Source organism: Eucyclogobius newberryi, unplaced genomic scaffold (assembly GCF_026437365.1).
Source record: "Eucyclogobius newberryi isolate DKJ021-1_F unplaced genomic scaffold, fEucNew1.0.hap1 SCAF_7, whole genome shotgun sequence".
NCBI lineage: Eukaryota > Metazoa > Chordata > Actinopteri > Gobiiformes > Gobiidae > Eucyclogobius > Eucyclogobius newberryi.
In genome coordinates, this window is record NW_027316389.1 from 22454465 (window position 1) to 22472835 (window position 18371).

An 18371-nucleotide genomic window follows, 5' to 3' on the forward strand; every position below is an offset into this window, starting at 1 on the left:
TGCATGGCTCAGTGGCTTTAGCGTTGCCGTGGGTGCCCCCCACACCAGCACAGACCAGCACACTCACCACTCCGAAACCCAAGAAAAAGAACGAGATGACCGTTACGCTATTGGCTTGCAATTAGTGCCAAGATAATGAGCTCAGGGACCCACATCATCTACATACAGTTTATATCTGCTATAGGCTTGAGGGGACCGCAGAGTCCAAAAAAGAAATAATAGTATCCAAATATTTAATATGACCTTTTTTTCAAGCAGAATTGTATTTTGTTCCACGATAAAGTTATTTGTAGCTGAAAAATTCTATTCATGTCTCTATAAATAGCACAACACTCAAATACAAAGCACCTTTGCATTGTGATGAAGGCACAAGGTGACTTCTGTATTAGCTGCATTGATGTGGTCATAGTGTTTTTTGTACGCAGAGGCAGTAAAAGCCTAAATGATTTGTTCTGCCATTCTGTCTAGACATGGTTACTGCTGAAAAGAGATGAGCAGATGACTGTTATTGTACAAAGGTTTGAGAAAACCAAAGAAAAACCAGTATAACTTGTTTGTGAGTAACTTTATTACTGTGGAGTAAGCTTCCTCTTGCATGGGTGGTTTTCAGGGTAATGGAAGTTACTGTTACTGTTACCAAAGCAACAAACAATTCAAAAGAAAAGTGTCAGGAAATGGCATTTGTACACTACAGCTCATGATTATCCAGTGTTAGGCTCACAGTATAATCGTAAGAACTAAACTCGAATAACTGTGACTATTTTAGAAGTTATTTCAATACAATCTACACTCCAAAATAGTACACACATAAATGTCTAGTGGTTTTTAATGAATAAAGCATTGGAACGTTTGAAGAATAAAATAAAATTAAGGATTTCACTTTGTTTAGTTATTAGTCAGTAATCATTAAAAATGGTTATATTGTGATCTTCTTTTCTCACAATAATAATTGTTTTTGCATTATCCCAGTAACAATATTTTCACACTGCCTCAGGAACGTGCGGAAATGTGTCTCTAAATGTCAAGGTGGAGGTTCAAGCCTTGAACAAAATGTGAATGGAACATCAAATTAAGCCAAAAAGTGCAGAATTATCACTGTATTCACCTATTGGGAGAATTACACAAGACATTTCAGTTAATTTGATTTTCAACCAGCTCTTTTTGCTCTATTTTGCTATAGACGGATATACTAGAAATTATCTTATCTTCAGAACAACTATTGCAATAATATAATTTTTTTGATAAATCTTACTCCTCTTCTTGCAGGGGGTCAGTTTTTTCAGCGATGGAGACTAGTTGTAATTCAGTGAGATGTGATTAAACTGTCTTGCTCGGGACACAACAGCATTTCATCCAGAAGCAATACCCTAATTATTATATGTCACAATGTCTATCGATATGTTCATTGATGTGTTGCCATGATGTTTTCACTTGCTCCGCGCAGTCAAAATGAAGTGTTATACTCACAGGTGGCGGGTTTGTTGCAGTTGTGTCCGTGTCTGAAGTACTGTGGGTTTTCTATGACGGGGATCCTGGTCATTCCGATCACCACTGCGTCTGACGTGGGGTCCAGTGTGCAGGGACTCATGATGCCATGGTTTACGTGATGAAGAGGACTGGCTGAGTCCTCCTCCCCACTTATAACTGCAACAGGACCTGAAAACATACGAAGTAAAATGACCAACTAGAGACATACAAAACAGGAAAGGGAGTAAACAACAGTTTCTAGTTCTCTAGTTTTCTAAAAATAAATAAAAAATGCATTTGGTTCTATCAAATGCGTTTTGTTCAAAGTAAAAAACAACTTCAAACTCTCGTCTATGTAATGATAAAGCTTATATTATCACGCAAATTGAAATTAAATAGTTAATTTGGTGGCTTTTTCCCATTTATTCTGGTAGTTTCACCTATATGATTATTGACAGTTACAGTTGACACATTGTAGCGTTCTGCAGAGGATTTCACAGGTATCTGGTTGTATTCTTCTCTAGTGCTGCTGTTATAATTGAATTCAGCACATAGGGAAGATTTCACATTGGTCTCTAGTGGACTTTTCACAGTACATACAAGTGTGAGGACTGGTACTGTTAATGATTCTGACACATGGCAGCTTCACAGCTCATGATGACAAGAAGTGTTAAAAGTGGTATGGTGCATCTCATGACACAAGTTTAAAGATCCCATATCATGCTATTTTTTCATGTTTCGTAGTCTACCCTAAGGGTATATTTGATAATAATAAGTGTTGTGCAACACCCATACCATAATAGTTATAAAATATCACCCATATCTTGGACCCTGCTCACAAACCCGCAAACGGCTTGGTTTGATATTCGCCCCCACCCTTGCGAACAGCGATCTACCTCCCCCACCCACCCCGTGACGTAGTCTCAGTGAGAGCGTGTGTCCCGCCCACCCCGTGACGTAGTCTCAGTGAGAGCGTGTGTCCCGCCCATCCCGTGACGTAGTCTCAGTGAGAGCGTGTGTCCCGCCCACCCCGTGACGTAGTCTCAGTGAGAGCGTGTGTCCCGCCCACCCCGTGACGTAGTCTCAGCGTGGAGTTGGTGGAGGTGTAAACAGAGGGCGAGGCGTGTGCCGATACACAGCGCATGACACAGCAGCACACGGTAATAAACATTATACATCATGGTGGTGCGTCGAGCTGAGCCCTACGTCCTGGACCCAGAGTCAGACCTAGAGTGTGAAGTGCACGTAGCAGAAGTATTACGACAACTGCAGCAGGACGTTGTCGTTTGGTGAATAATAAAATAACGCTAATATCTTTCGTATTGTCGGACCATGCCCACGGAAACAGAGAACGTTTGCTGCCGAGAAATTCCAAAGGTAATTGTTTTGTTGTGTAATGAATTAAAATTGTTACCAATCGTATGGTAAACATAAAGCCAAATGTATATGTAGGTGTAGGCCTAGATTTATTATGTTGCACAGTTGTATCCATTTGTTGGACTGATTCCTAATAAATACAACTACGCTATTTTAAAGTGAACAATAAACATTTAATATTTATTTTCTTTTTATGTAATAAATTGTCAGTAGTGACATTATGCAATACAAATAGTGTACAATATTGTAATATAGTGATGCTATTTCAGTTTATATGTAACTATTAACCGTGAAGTAAAATATATTCAACATTTCCAAATTATATTAAAATTATTACACTAAATCATTTTTCCCACTTCCATGTGTAGGTTGTAAGGAGGAGTAATCAGCTGGACACTCCTCCTGGTAGCATTTATGTCCAGCCTGGCTTTCATGTGAGCTGCCTCAACATCTATGCTTTACAAAACATCGATAACATTTACCGAGTAGACTATGGGCAAACACGTGGGAGAACACAGGAAGAGTGAGTTGATGAAACTTTGATCATAAGCCACTCTATGCTTTATTAGTCACATCAAAATATGATTAAAAAACAACAAGAAAGTAACAATAGTAAATACAATTATATATACATAGACACAACACACACAACAGGATGACTCATCCTGTTGGGTAGGCCCCGTCCGTCTGCTCATCCGAGGAGAAGGAGAGAGACTGTACTCTAGCTAAAGACTGCAGGAATCAATCGAAAAACCACTTTGGGCACATATACGAGGTACCAATAGCACTGTAAGAAGGTTAAAAGCTCTGAAAAGTCCATTTTGCATGATATGGGTCCTTTAATAGCTTAGCAAAACATCTTTCTTAGAATGACCAAACTTTCCAAAAGGTTCATGGATACTTTTAAATAATATGATAGTAATGATGCTGAATATTGCTATGAGAGCTTAAGCAAAAATACATGATCGTCTCAAAACGTGATAAAGTCTCATGCAGTTAGAATGATTTGATATTGAATTGTGAACATGTAGAATTAATACTGCCCGGCTTAATTATTTGTATTGAGAATAAATAAATTGTGTAAATGGTTAAGATTAGAGTAAAAATAGTTAAATCCTTCCTTAATTAATATCATTATTTTCCAAAACATTTCTTTCTGTAATAACGTCAATCAATATGTTGAATGTCGACCATAATTATTTTTGAAGGTCACATTAGGAGAACAGTTTTGCTTGTGCTGGGATTAGAACGCTGACCACTGTCATTTACTGGATGACTTTATGCTAATTGAGAAGCTCTGCGTCTGAGGAGATGACACGAGGTAATGGATGGACCAGTCAAACGGGTATGGAGTGTACCACAAACCAGTGTAGAGTGTCGAAATGAAAAATAAATGAGAATCGGTGAAGTGGACAGTTTTCCTATAGTGCAGAGGTCAGAGGTCGCAGTGAGACGGACAGACAGTGAGACGGGGAATACAGCTGGTTTGACAAGCAGCAGACATTTCAAAGATGGAGCTTCAAAGATCATTTAGGTTTTAACATCAACAGCAGCCAATCTCAACCAGTCAATCTGAAATGGACTCGGAAGGTTATGTCAGTTCATAGATTGAATGATTGCTTTGTTTCTCTATGTGTTGAATACAAAATGTCTGAAATTTCCAGAAAAGGTCATAAGAAAGGAACTCAAGCACGAATGTGAATGGATGCGACTTTGAAAAGCATTGTTGATACATCATTGGGTTTATATTGTGTAACTGAAGACACAACTTTGTCCAACTCTTAAGTTATGTTGTGAATATTATTGGCCATAACAGTTCGATCTGATAGAGCCGTACCACACAGTTGGCAGAGCAGTGAAACTCATCAAGGACATCTGTACCCAATTACTGTCCGTTTTCCTGGAACAGCCTAATGGTACGTCCCCTCTACCGCAGAATAAACTTGTCCAACATACAAAGAAAAAAGTGCCCAAGTCTCAGAGATTTATGCGCTAAGTTTACTGCTAGACCCACTGCATTTTCTTTAGTGGCCAATGGGTGCCGATAGTAGCTTACAGTTTATGACACACATGAATCTGACCGTGTGGCAGTATCAATACTAAAGCAGTCCACCTAAACGTATGATCTCACTGAATCACCTGTTCAGATGTTTGTGTCAATGTGGACACAGAAGCAAATCTAATTATAGGAATACAACACAAAAGGCCTTTTCATAGACTTATATTGGATGACAGCTTAGGGACAAATCACTCCTCAGTGCAAGTCTTCTTTTGACAGAGTGAGCTAACCAAAGGGTGGATAAGAATGGTTGATTTGGGGTCAACATCAGGTCGATATGAATCATCACTGTGAATAAAGAATCCAATAAATAGAGCCATGGTTTGTAAATGCCAAATAGAGCCATTGGTGGGTAAAGTTGATTCCATTTAAATTCATTCAATTTTGTATTTTGTTTCTGTTGCCTCACAAAAATTGTTTACCACCAGTCACAGTTGACTAAATATGTCAAATTAAAACTAAATAAAAAACATAAATCACACAAAATGATTGATCGATTGATTGATTGATTGATTGATTGATTCGTGCTAAATTATTCAATTTAAACAGAGACATTGAGAAATTAAAGTTGCACTATGTAACTTTTCTGGTGGATTTGGAGCCACCTGGAGATGTTAATGCCAGACATGTCATTGTACTGAACTAAATTATGTCCATGGATACAAGCCGGTGACAGCCCAAGACAAAGTTACAGTTCAAATCTGTGAAGAGGTCTTTTTGAGCAACGAAACACCTGCAATTATATCATTCTTGATAGAGCTACTTGGAAAGAGCCGGTTAAACATGTTAAAATCTCACTTTGGATCAAAGTGTTGCACCTAACAGCACTGACCGAAGATTTAAGGTCTGGATTACAAAAGGTGTAAATCTCCAGATTGTAAAAGCAAAAAAAGATTTGATGCGTTGAAGGATCTCTTTGGCTTGGAAAAACAGGACTTTAATTGGTATTTACAAATACCAAGGAAATTAAACACCGCAACACCCATTATAACCCTCTGACTGCAATATGTATTAAGGCATATAAATCAGAACTCACAAGGGGAGTCATATAAAAAAAATTACATAAATCCATTAATAATCTGGACTATCATTCTATTAGATATATTAAAAAATAACTGTAAAGAAGGTAAAATATACTGTATGTCAAAGTGCTCAGTATTCATAGGGATCTTGTGCTGCTGGAGAAACTGTGGTGGCTCATCATTACTTTACATCACTGCCCTGTTATTCACAAATACTCGGTGAGACGCTGCGGATTGTTTTTAATACCGATAATCCATTTGACTTTAAAACAATGTACCACAGATGTAGGACTCCAGCAATGGAAATAGCGAATGGATAACTGTGGAGTGCATATTTGGCTGCAGCAAAAAAGGCAGCAACAAAGACATAGATGAAGGGAACTGAGTCGACTATCAAGGCCTTGACTGAGATAAAGTTGGTTGGTCATTAAATGGAAAAACTGTATTTTACTGAGAACTTAAACATGGACAAATTGAACATACAATGGGACAGGTGGAATCAATGCAAGTACCTGACTAACATTTTATTACTTATTTCCTTTTGAATTTAACTTTTCATCTTGTTTTGTTTGTTTGTTCTGTTTCGTTTATATTAGAACATTAAAATTAAAATAAATAGATAGACAAGTTTAATTGCGTACTGTGTAATATTTCAAGTAATATCATCTTAATGTAGAAAAACAGGTGTGGGACCCTCCACCAGGAAAGTTACACCTTGAATTATAGTACTATTCTATGATCATGCAATCTTAAGCAATTGTTTTTGCAAACAGCAATTAAAACATTCAGCCAAATGACCTGGGAAAATCAAAGCTACCCCAGTGCCACCAGGGAGGTTTTAGTTCAGGCTGTCCTCTCGGCAAAGTGTCAAACACAAATGAGTTCCCATGAAGACTATACAGAAATAAACACACATCCTCTGGGGATAACAGTGTAAATTGATAGCATGTCATTTATCCCGAGTGGCGCGGGTGCACTGTTGCTAATTGATGGCTTATAATTACTTCACCTTTTGTAGCTCCCCGCGCCTCAGTGGTGTCAGTTCATTAGGCCTCACTTTTATAAAGCTTTATATACATGCTACAATTCCACCACTCATATCACTCATATGTAAGCATAAGGTATTGTCCCCACCTTATTTTATTATGTTGTTCCGGGGTGTAACCACAGCACAGACTTCTGTCCCTCTCTCAGTGATGGAAAATATGAGCGGCAGGAGCAGCTCTTTCATCTGAGCGTGACTGCATTTACCTCATTATTACTTTGCTGTTTGGGACTTTGGGAGACTTGGACCACCCCCTGCTCCTGTCATGCAGCACTTTTTGCATAGTTATTTAAAAAAAACAGCTCGGTCAATAGTCTATTATGTAAGCTCTTAAGTAATTCACTCAGCAATAATGCTCACTTAGCCTTGTCAGTGTTTATGCATATTGCTAAGTTGCATTTTATTATTATAAACACTGCACTTCATATTTCCTCACATCACTTAAAAGATCATTAATATATTTGACATTTAGCATTAGTGTACAGAACATAAACTTACAGAGGTCATAAAAATTGCCTCGATTAGTCTGTTGCAGAATCATTTGCATTCCTTGACAAGAGTTTTGGGATTGATGCCCAGTCTAATACTAACACTTCACATTTACAGTACCTGTGTTGGGACAGACAGAAAGAGCATACAATCTTGTTTTTGTAACCTTTGTGGACATTTTAATGGGAAGGGGAACGAAAACAACATTTTCAGATATTACTGGAGCAAACAAATAAGCCATGTTCACGAGGAAGAAATTATGAAATGTGCATGGAAAATGTAACTTTTGTGCCCCCCGCCAAAAAGAGTTATGTTAAAAATGGATATCAACCAAACCAAATGGTTGAATACTGCTGTTCTATTGTCATTCCTCTAAAGTCACTGGCACCTACTGCAGTGGCACAGAGAGAGGCTCCAACTCATTTCACATGAGTCATGGTGGGTTTGTTCAGGACAACACAAAACAAATGCAAAATGTGAGCTAAAAATGATTCACTTTGCCACAAGCTACAATTTAAGCTGTCATGACAACATGATACAGTTGTAGTCAGTGGATTGTCCAGTGAAACAGAGCAATGAATGCTTGTAGAATCACAATTATTATTATTTTTACCCCAGCGTATGTAAGTTATGTAATCACATGACAGTTTATTGAAATATTGATCTGACAGTCTGTCTGAGACATATGGACACTGTGGTGTGTCCATATGGTCAGGGTACAAAACAATATGGGAATTGTTAATGTAATGTGATTTAACGGCTGCTTATTCCCATGGGGAGCGATAAGTGAAGATTAATCATTTAAATTACATTGCCATCACTTGTTTGTTAGCTTCAAAGAAATTATCGCTACTGCAGTGACCATCAATATGTATTTCAAGCGAGATGAGACAAAGCAGTGGTCAGCCACAAGTACAAAATGCACCACAGTCTCCCTTATATTCAACTTGATGGAAATCTCAAAATCCAAATATTGTGTAAATCTTGTGTAAATATCTGAGCCAATGGAAGCCGAGTTGGTCACGTCTCGCCCTGGGCTCTGTGTTGAGGCTTGAAGAAGCAGTTTGGATTTTAATAAAAGCCGCAGCAGATGGCGATATGATCTGAGACACACAGATAAGAGGCAGTAGTACCTCTCTCACTCACAGATCCACTCATCTCAGCACCAGCCTGGTACGCACTGTGCTCCTCTATTATTACTGCTGTTAGCTTCGTGCTCATGCAACCTTCACCAGCCTGTCAAATTACTGCCCTTTTTCAATTTCAGCTTCTAAGGTCAGTTTTTATCCAACCCATGCCACCACAGTAGGAATATTATTCATTGTATTCTGAGTAATCCAGCTTCACACACGGCTACCAATGTACTCCTTGAGCTGGTCCCAAGCTTCAATAACTATAATCAATTTGTAAATACACAGCACTGACAGAAGTGGTAACTTCATAAAGGAAAAGCTAAAAGGAAGGAAGACTTGACTTGTTTTATGCTAAAAGGTTGTATTACATATTATATTAGCAATTCATAACTGCTTGAAAGTTTTATTTACTAAACAATGTTAATAGAATCGGTGTTTGATTTTTAGTTTTGTTTATACATATATTTTTAAATACAAGTGTAAGGTCCACTCATTAAACTAGTAAAGAATATGGTTCTTTTATGTCATATTTCAGAGCCCAGTAATAGCCATCTCTCAGTGTGTCCTGCCTTGTGATCCAATCTGATGACTCTGATAAAGATGACAATATTCCAGTGAGCACAGACACGTTATTTCTAGCAGAGCACAGAGCAGTGGCGGCTGGTGGTGCAAAATATAGGGGGGGGGCTATTTGGGGACTTTTTTTTTTTTAAATGTCCAAAATTGAATATTTTATATTTACTGTATAAATACATATTTTAAATACACATTTACAACTGAATTAATTAAGTAAACACACTTTATTTCCACTTTTGGTAATGATAATACGACTTAGAAGTTGATACTATTTGTGAGAAAATACATTTGACATAAAATTACATTTTACACTTTATAAAATTGTAAAGAACAAAACAAAAATCTCAGTGATACTGTAACTTATAATGCATAGTAGCAATTACTACATGAAGAGAAAATAAAAACACAAACAATTGTTGATGCCTGTTTCATAAAACAGCTTCTAAGTGGCATTAGTTTCCCTGAACTACATGTGTAACATTTTAAATTTTTTTTACTAAGAGTGTTATCTGTTCTTTTCTTCTGTATCTACTTGCGTTGCAACACTGAATTTCCCCATTGAGTGGACAAATAAAGACATAATCTAATATCTTATTATCTTAAAAATTGACGTACTGATTGACAGGGAGGGCGGCCCCAGCGCCCTTAATGGACCAGCCGCCGCTGGCACAGAGGGGACAAATGGTGTTTGATAGGATCATCAGTCATCCAGCATCTCATCCTCATTCAAAAAGCATCCATTTACCCTCCTCCATAAGAACAGTTATCATGTGCACGGCCTGTGGGCAATGAGTGGGGCTAAATGAACAGAAGGCGCAGGTCCACAGATGGAGATATGGAGAGTCTTTGAGTGGCCCTGAGGCTATTGGAGCCACAAGTCTGGTGTTATGAACATACTTATGGGCAACTATCACAAAAACACTACAGCACTGGGGGGATGGTATAATCTGGTGAATCCGTCCAAGAAATGAAGTCTGCGTAAATTCAGCCTGGAAGACCTAACTCCACCCATCTATGTCACCTACTACGCCAGGTCCACCTGCTCCCCTGCTCAACCAACGCACCCAGTCGGGCGTCCGACCTGTCCGTCTGTGGGAGTCAGATCCCTTTTTCACCGTGGAACTCCTCCAGGTTTCTACTTTTCCCAACGAGGTTTTTTGTTGTTTTTCCTGGCCGAGAAGGAGGGTCTAATGACAGGGGACTCCCGGGAAATCGCCCCTCGCTCCTGCTCCCCATCATGAATCAACGCACCCAAGTTACTCCTCCCCGCGGCACGTCGCACCTCTGCTCCGAATCAGCCCACAGCCGGTCCGATATAAACCCTCACTCAGTTGGCTCGGCCGCATCAGACCGTACTGCGACCCACCACCTCCCCTCCTCCTCTTCTGCATCCCTCTCATCCTAATCATCCTCTCCACCTTCTCTCCGTATCTACCACTACCACCAGTCTCCAGGCACTGGGAGAGACATCTAATACAAATAGATCATGGAGTGCCCATGATCGCAATGTCTTCCGCCGGGGTCTGAGCGCCAAATAACCCATGTAATAAAGTTCGCTAAACAGTCCTTTCTGTGTTTGTTTGAGTCTCTCCAAGGTGAAATAGAGGTTTGGTGATAGGCTTGCAATGTTCTTTGTGGTTTCACTTAGGTTTTGAAATACATTGTCATTAGAAATTTAGCAATTACCATCAAAAACATGCTATGTTACTTTAGTTTACTGTTCTTCTGTATAACAGGAACATTAAATTAAGTTTTATTACTGCATAAACAAAGGAAATAATTTGATTGTTCCAATGACTGTTGGTTATTGTTGGTTAAAAATTACAAAAAAGAGCAATGATGAAGTAATGCTCATGGGCTTCTACTTCCTGTTTATAGGGGACATTTGACCATTTAAACAATACAATATATTGTTTTGAATTCATAATTGCTATGGCAACTTTCATCACTCTGAAATCCATGGATAAATTGCACTTTAAGTCAGGGCAACAGTTAGACATTGCTTTAAAAGGTCTAAGAAATACTTTAAAAATGAGCCCAACCTTTCATGCCAAACTTGGACCGGCGTCCATATTTGTTGATGAGCAGGAAGAGAACCACCAGCATCACACTGGCGAAACATGCCAGTCCTACTGCAATGGACACCTACAAAGACAATATACATAACATCAAAACTAAATTCTACACAACTCACCTCTTGATTTTATCTGGTAAGGAAAAACTAGTCCACTTTTTACTCCTTATCTGTTGACTAATAGACATTTTTGACAAAACTGTATCCTGGGGTTTAAGGAAAAGGACAAAAACTGTCATCAAACAGCACAAATGTTGTACTATAGTAGACATTCTGTACGCAAACGGCTATGCAATTACATACACTGAACAATGCAATGATGTAGATTCCCCTGTAAAGTCGCCTGCACTTATCTCAGTCAATCACAGCAAAAACATGAACTCAATTAATATTATTATTATTATTATTAATTTGTAGCGGACTCTGAGGCTCGGAGGCGACAGGGGAATCCAACGACTAAACGCAGAGCAGAACACAGGGATTAAACTGGAGATTCTAGTCTTTAATTTCTTCCATCAAAGTGCTCATTAATTCAGACAATTGTAGATTTGCATTGTCTTCCTATCAGGCTGACAATGTGTTTTGACAGGCAAGGAATTATTCAAGTTATTTCTGACTATTTGAAGTTGTTGGCAACTATTTTGGGATGGAAAGGTTTAGCATTAAGAGAAAGTGCCTACCCTAAAATAACCTGCATTCATGACTGTTTTAGTGGATCCTTTAACAAGGTACCACTTTACCAGATCCAAGGAACATATGAAGATGTGTGCATATTTACTATCGCGGGATTGGCTCAAAATGTTCATGTTGAAATCAGGTTGAATTAAAATGTACTTACACCAAAAGTGTCATCTGGTTTATGAGTCTCTGGAGTAGGAGTAACTGAAAGAACAAGGAGTTTAGAATTGCATGGACAAGAGAACAAGTGCTATGATACATTTTAATTTCAATTTGGGCAATTTACGTTAAACTATGATCTATATTTGACCATGTACTCAGACTATTTATTGATGAGAGGCAGAATACTTACTATAGTCATAGTCTGTTTCTGGTTCTGTGGGAGAAGGAGACATAAAGAGATGGCATGGTTACACTTTTAAACCTCTTTGCAGTGAGAAAGAGGTGTGTGTGGGTGAGACTTAAATTAGAACTTTTATTTACACCTCAGAATTCATTTACATTTTAACACAGACTGAATGGTGGTGTCAACTCACAGATCACATGATTCCAATAACAGAAATAGAACTCCTTTGAATATTGTTTTTTCACATTTGTTTGTTTTAAAATCTTTTAACTTGGTAAGCATTTACTTTGAACTAAAAAAATGACTTGACTTCTTGAAGTATGTAACTTCTCTGATGGACAGCCTTCCATCTGCTTGTCTCCATGGAGATGTTATTTCTGTGCAGACGTGCCTCATGGCCAGGTCTCCCTCAAAAACGACATTTTATCTCAAGGGACTTCCTAGTAATCTAAAAATAAATTATACTTTTTAATTCCATTTATTTTTGAAATTCCCAAAAATGCTCACAGGGTTTTAGCCAATTAATCCATTTGTTAAAAAATAAATACATTTCTTTGTCAGCAACAGTATAGCATTAAACTTTTCTATCTCCAGAAAGACATGCAGGTGACACTACTTGAGTTTCTCCAAGTCCAAATGCATCTCTGTAGAACTATAGAACTATTACAATCTGTCTGTTTCTGAGATTGGTTACACAATAGTATCTTATGTGCTGGATCTGTACCCTTACACCCCCACCATCCCAGCGCACACAACGTGCAGTGCCACCGCAGTTTTATTTCACTCAAATTGGCGATTACACTTCTCCCAGCCGATAAGTCTTACTCTCACTCTGTCACTAATGCTGACCTGTCAGTCATCTCAGTCACTAATGCTAACCTGACTGTGAAATAAGTTTTAGTTCCACAGAGTGGGAAATCCAAAACTATTATTATGTTATTATTGTACATTGCGAGGTGTCTTCACTCACCATTTTCAAAAGGTTGGGTAAGGAAGTGCCCATACACAGAGCTGTTAGCCACGCCCAGGTAGTTGATGGCCTCTAAGGTGTAGTTGCCATTGTTGCGGTGAGTTGGATTTTTAAAGGTGAGGCAGCCCTCAATGTAGTCCTGGAAAAAATCCATGTCCGGACGCACAAACTCAGAGTGAGAAATTTCCTGTAAACAATACAAAAGACATTAAAGCCCAAATCAAAGTCCATGATGTGAGGGGTGTGAAGCAGTCAGCACAATAGTTTGAAGGGGGATTTGGACAGACCTCTCCATTGTAGAACCAGCGTAGGGTTGGGTGAGGAGAGCCCCGCACAGTGAACTCTATGCAGGTGTCATAGCGGCGCTCGGGTTCTCGTAGCTTCACTATGGTCGGAGGGACTGTAACAGACCAAAGTATGCATAGAGTTTTAAAACACAATACATTGGCAGTAAAACTACATTTAGATTAGAATGTTTTATACATAATATTAAATAAAATACAAAAATATTCAACAAAATGCATGCATACACAATATTTATGTGAATATAACTTTCATTTACATTTGCTTACAAGCTCAGTCCAAAATCCAGGACCAGGGCCCCAATGACCTGGGCTTTACTGTGGCTCATTGATACAGTAAGTCATTGGCACGGTATTCCTCTGACTTTCTAGCCTTATTATATTGTCATTATGTCCTTATTTTAATATCCACAATGTATACAACTCATAGTAGACTTTACAACTTCTTTCCTGGTATTCGCTCCAAATGCAAAACATTATTTATTTATGTAACACAATTTGTTCACAGCTATGTGTCCAGCCTGTATTTTGTACTCTTTTCAAAATGTATGAAACTTATGGCAACACATTGTCCTATTAATGTGGTTCTCTGATCAGAGCAGCTCCTCATTGATTTGTTATTTGTGAGCGTGTGGCTGGTGCTCTAGTGTTTCTCAGTTGAAGGTAAACACCGTCCTGCTGTTACAGGGTCCTCATGTTACTGTGGCTTCCTCAAAACCTAGAATCACAGAGCACTGGGGTTTTGGGTATTCAGAACCATACAGAAGATTATTGCAGTGATCGAGTAGGGAAGTGATGAAAGCATGGATGAGCATTTCAGCAGTGGATTGGGAGAGCAAGGAGCAGAGATGGGCGATGTTGCATAGGTGGAAAAAAGACGTTTCGGCGACATGTTTGGTGTGTTATTTGTATGAGAGGGTGAAGGAGATGTTCTAAGCAGAGGAGAGGAGGGATTTGAGTGTGGTGATGAGGAGTTCTGTTTCATTGCTTTTGAGTTTGAGAAAGTTATGGTACAGCCAGGTTTTCATGTCAGTTTTTGATGGTAGAAGGATGACTGGGGTGGTTGAGTTGGCAAAGATGTAGATGCATAACAGTGGAGTCTATAATGATGATCTGATTGAGGGAAGCATGTAAATGACTTGAATTGTAGTGGTATAAAACGACACCATGCCAAGTCTAAAATAGGCAAGCATGGCAAGTTTATTTGTAGAACACAAATTGTCCACAAAAAATCACAAAGACATGACAGAAATCACAAAATCTTAATTTCTATTCATTCAATTTAACAGTTTTGCTGGCATGAAACATATATTTTGTCCATGCTTAGTGATCCGCTAGATGGAAAATCTATTGGACCACACTGGCAGACACTCCAGAAACACTTTCTCATATTTATTTGACATTACCAGTATTTCCAGGATGGGCACATCACTTTTAGATTGATTCTTTCCCATGTTTGACCATCCTTAGACGTCAGAGCGCTTTCTGCCTCTGCACTCGTCTGTGCTGAGCGTATGTATCTTTTACGACGACTCTCTTGTCGATGCCTCCACCTTATGTGTGGCGCTTTGTATCTTTAACGACAGACCCGGTCTCATCTGCCCCCTCCCTTGATTTAGCTTTCTCTAAACGAATTGTCCCAGACAAAACTCGACCACACGCTTTGTGTTAAAACTCGCTCTTGATCAGTGGGTCGGTGCACCAGGCTCTTCCTGGACTTTGCAGTGGCCTTAGTGCCGACTGACAATCTAACCAGCGAGTGTTCTAACCTTCTCCCCAGGCACCTGCTATGTGGCTGCACTTGGAGACCAGCACAATGGGCTATTGTGTCAAGCGGAAATTTGGAAATATAGTTACTTATTTGTATAATGTCTAAAACACTAATTTGCACATTATTATAACATGAAACACTCATCTCGATGTGCCCACTCTCAACTTGATTAATGGCACTGCAGCATCTGTTCAAACAGATCACCTTGTTTTATGATTATCTGTAAATACTACAGCATGCCTCATTAAATGGGTCACTCATTTCACAGGCATTTTTACTACACGCATAGATCAACTTTGTCTAAAAGCACAGCCGTCACGCTCACTGACCCAACAGCACCATTTATGGCTTCATGTCTACCTGGCAAATATGCTCATCTTCATTAAGAACCATCCCAGTGAACAGACCATGAAAGGCGTTGGGAACGTCTTGCAATGGCAAGTGCTAAGATCAAAACTCAAAACAAAACATTAAGCCGAATGCTGTATGTCATACAAAAAAATTGTCACAGATCCAACAAAACAGAATCTTTCAGCTGTTATTTTAGATATTGTATTGTACGGATTAGGATACCTTCAAGATTCATGGATACAGACAGACTGACATTTCTTTGATTTTAGCTGAGGTTGAAATGTTCACAATGTGGCTTAATAGCAAGAAGCACACAACAATTGGCACTACGATTAAATCAAGATGAAATTCACAAAAAGAGAAACAAATGATGGTCTTTTGTGACGGGGGAACATTTATCCGTCTGCCAACATGCCACTTTCAATGTAAAAATAGCATCTTTTATTCAGGCCTGGGGTCATATGAGTCATGCTGCAGTGAGTTTGGTGTTCTGTCTGAAAACAGATGCTTTAGGTCTGCAATTTGTCATGTATTCTGCTTGTCATATTTAACTGAGGGGAAAAGTAATTTTGAGTTTATTATATAAAGTATAGTCAATCAGATAGAGATCAGATAGACAATTTTGGGCAACTAAATATTTTGTAAATTTTTCTGTATCTTTTTTATTACTTGATTATACAGAAAATACACATTGAACATTTTGATGTAAATCCTTATTCACAACCAAACCTTTGCTTTTTTATCTCCACTGCTAATCTGAGTACTATTATTGGTTGATTAATGTATGCTGACTCGTGTTAATCTAACCCTAAGACGAGCTGGCTCCTGACCAGGCTGTACCCCACCAGCCCAACGTCACTGGGGTAGACTTAAATCACACAAGCAGTAGAAAATGAATTATATTTGTCATTCTTATCATCAATGTATTCTGTTGACTGACAAAAAAAACACTTCCCATCACAATCATCACAAAAACTAATAATATAAATAATAATACATTATTTGTTGACTATTGCACAATACATTTGGTTGATGAAATTTAATTTTAATTTTAATAAAAACAATAGCTTATTGAGAAGAAGCATTTTCTTTTTATTAATATGCTGTCTCTGAAATGATTGAATAAATAAATAAATACAATTAAATACATAAATAAATACTTTGAATTCTCCCATCATTCTTCATTTATTTAAGGGTAGATGTTTGGTACTTTTTAAATTGAACTGAGGTGGCAAAGGTAATTTGCTGATACAAACAATATCCTAAATGTATTCCAATGTAATTGTATTCCTGTTGTAAAAATAATAGAAAGTGTGTTACCGTAGCAGTAACTTTACAAAAGATTGTGTTTACTCACAGTGCACAGTGAGCTGGACTGAGGCGTTGGTCATTCCCACGATGTTAGTGGCAATGCAGGTCAATAAGAAGTTGTTGTCATCTCGATTCACATTCTCCAGAATGATGTTGACGGAGTGAGTGTTCTCATAAAATGCGACCTTCAGAGACAAACAGCGCTAGTTCACACACACAATCGGAGCACTACACTTGTGAGATGAGTTGGTCAGGCAAAATAAGCTTTCTTTCACAGCAACAGCAGAATTCTTTTCTTTTACATTTATGTTCACCAGATATATATGCTGTGATTGTCTCTGCAACTAAAAGTTCAATAATGAATTGAGAACATAATTTATCACAATAATATTTACACAGTAATGTTTACAGTGTGAGAGTCATATTCTGCTCAGTTAAATGCAAAGAAATGATCACTGTAAAAGTAAATATTGAATTGGAAAATGCAGCTCCAGCTGGCCCGAAGGCTTTATTAGACAGGAAAGATGAGTGTGAAATGGGGGATGAGAGAGAAGGGAGGACATGCAGTACATTGTCGGAGTTGAAATTCTAACTCACGACACTGCAGCCGGCTGCAGACGTGTGCTGATGCCTTAACCACTCGACCACCGGGCAGCGCTTCTGATGATTCTATTATGCACAATAGAAGTCTACTTGTGATGCACTAAGAGTTCCATTTGAGGAGCTGCTGTAAATTGTGTCCACAGTGCTCTAATTGAATTAGAATCACCACTATCACACAGTCCAACACTTGTCCTTGTAAGCTGGTTTGAGTGTAACTGCCTTTTGATGATTGATGCAAACAGACACATGTATAAATAATGCATGAGCACGCCACAGCGTCACACGCCCAGTGTTGCAGGGGTGTGGACGTACCTCCTGTGTGTTGATAGACTGAAGTCCATGGACAGGCCAGTCCACTTCAGGTAAAGGAGAACCAGTCCCATTACAGGTGACAATGACACGATCGCCCTCCACCACCGTGAGATTACTGTAACTCACGCTGATGTCTGGCAGCTCTGCAGACATAATAAAATAACATTTGAGTGCACCAAATGAATATTATCAACACCTGAACATTATAGAACACAAATCTGCTTTTAAGTTAAGTGACCCACTGCTTGATGATCTTCTTTATTGTTCTAAACAATACGTTAAGCTCAGTATCACTCACAATGAGTGTATACAAACAGATCAAATTATTGAAAATATGTAATCTGATTTTATATCTATGCAATGAATAAATCATTTAAAAAAAGACAAATCAGCATTTCTCTTTGAAGAGATAACTATCATATCCTGAATAGTCTTTATGGTAGATAAATAGATTATCTTCATTATTCCAGATTTGTGACCCTTTA

General features: G+C 38.5%; 1 protein-coding gene across 1 annotated transcript in view; it reads right to left on the reverse strand.

Annotated features, from left to right (window-relative positions):
• LOC140349397 (NT-3 growth factor receptor-like) overlaps positions 1 to 18371 on the reverse strand; it is a 56453-nt gene that overhangs the window by 8690 nt on the left and 29392 nt on the right. The window contains exons 6-13 of the mRNA XM_072435707.1: positions 17887 to 18029; positions 17018 to 17156; positions 13524 to 13636; positions 13237 to 13423; positions 12273 to 12296; positions 12081 to 12124; positions 11211 to 11313; positions 1468 to 1656 (exon numbers count right to left, since the gene is read on the reverse strand). Coding sequence (XP_072291808.1) covers positions 1468 to 1656; positions 11211 to 11313; positions 12081 to 12124; positions 12273 to 12296; positions 13237 to 13423; positions 13524 to 13636; positions 17018 to 17156; positions 17887 to 18029 — 942 coding nt within the window. The remainder of the gene's footprint in view (positions 1 to 1467; positions 1657 to 11210; positions 11314 to 12080; positions 12125 to 12272; positions 12297 to 13236; positions 13424 to 13523; positions 13637 to 17017; positions 17157 to 17886; positions 18030 to 18371) is intronic.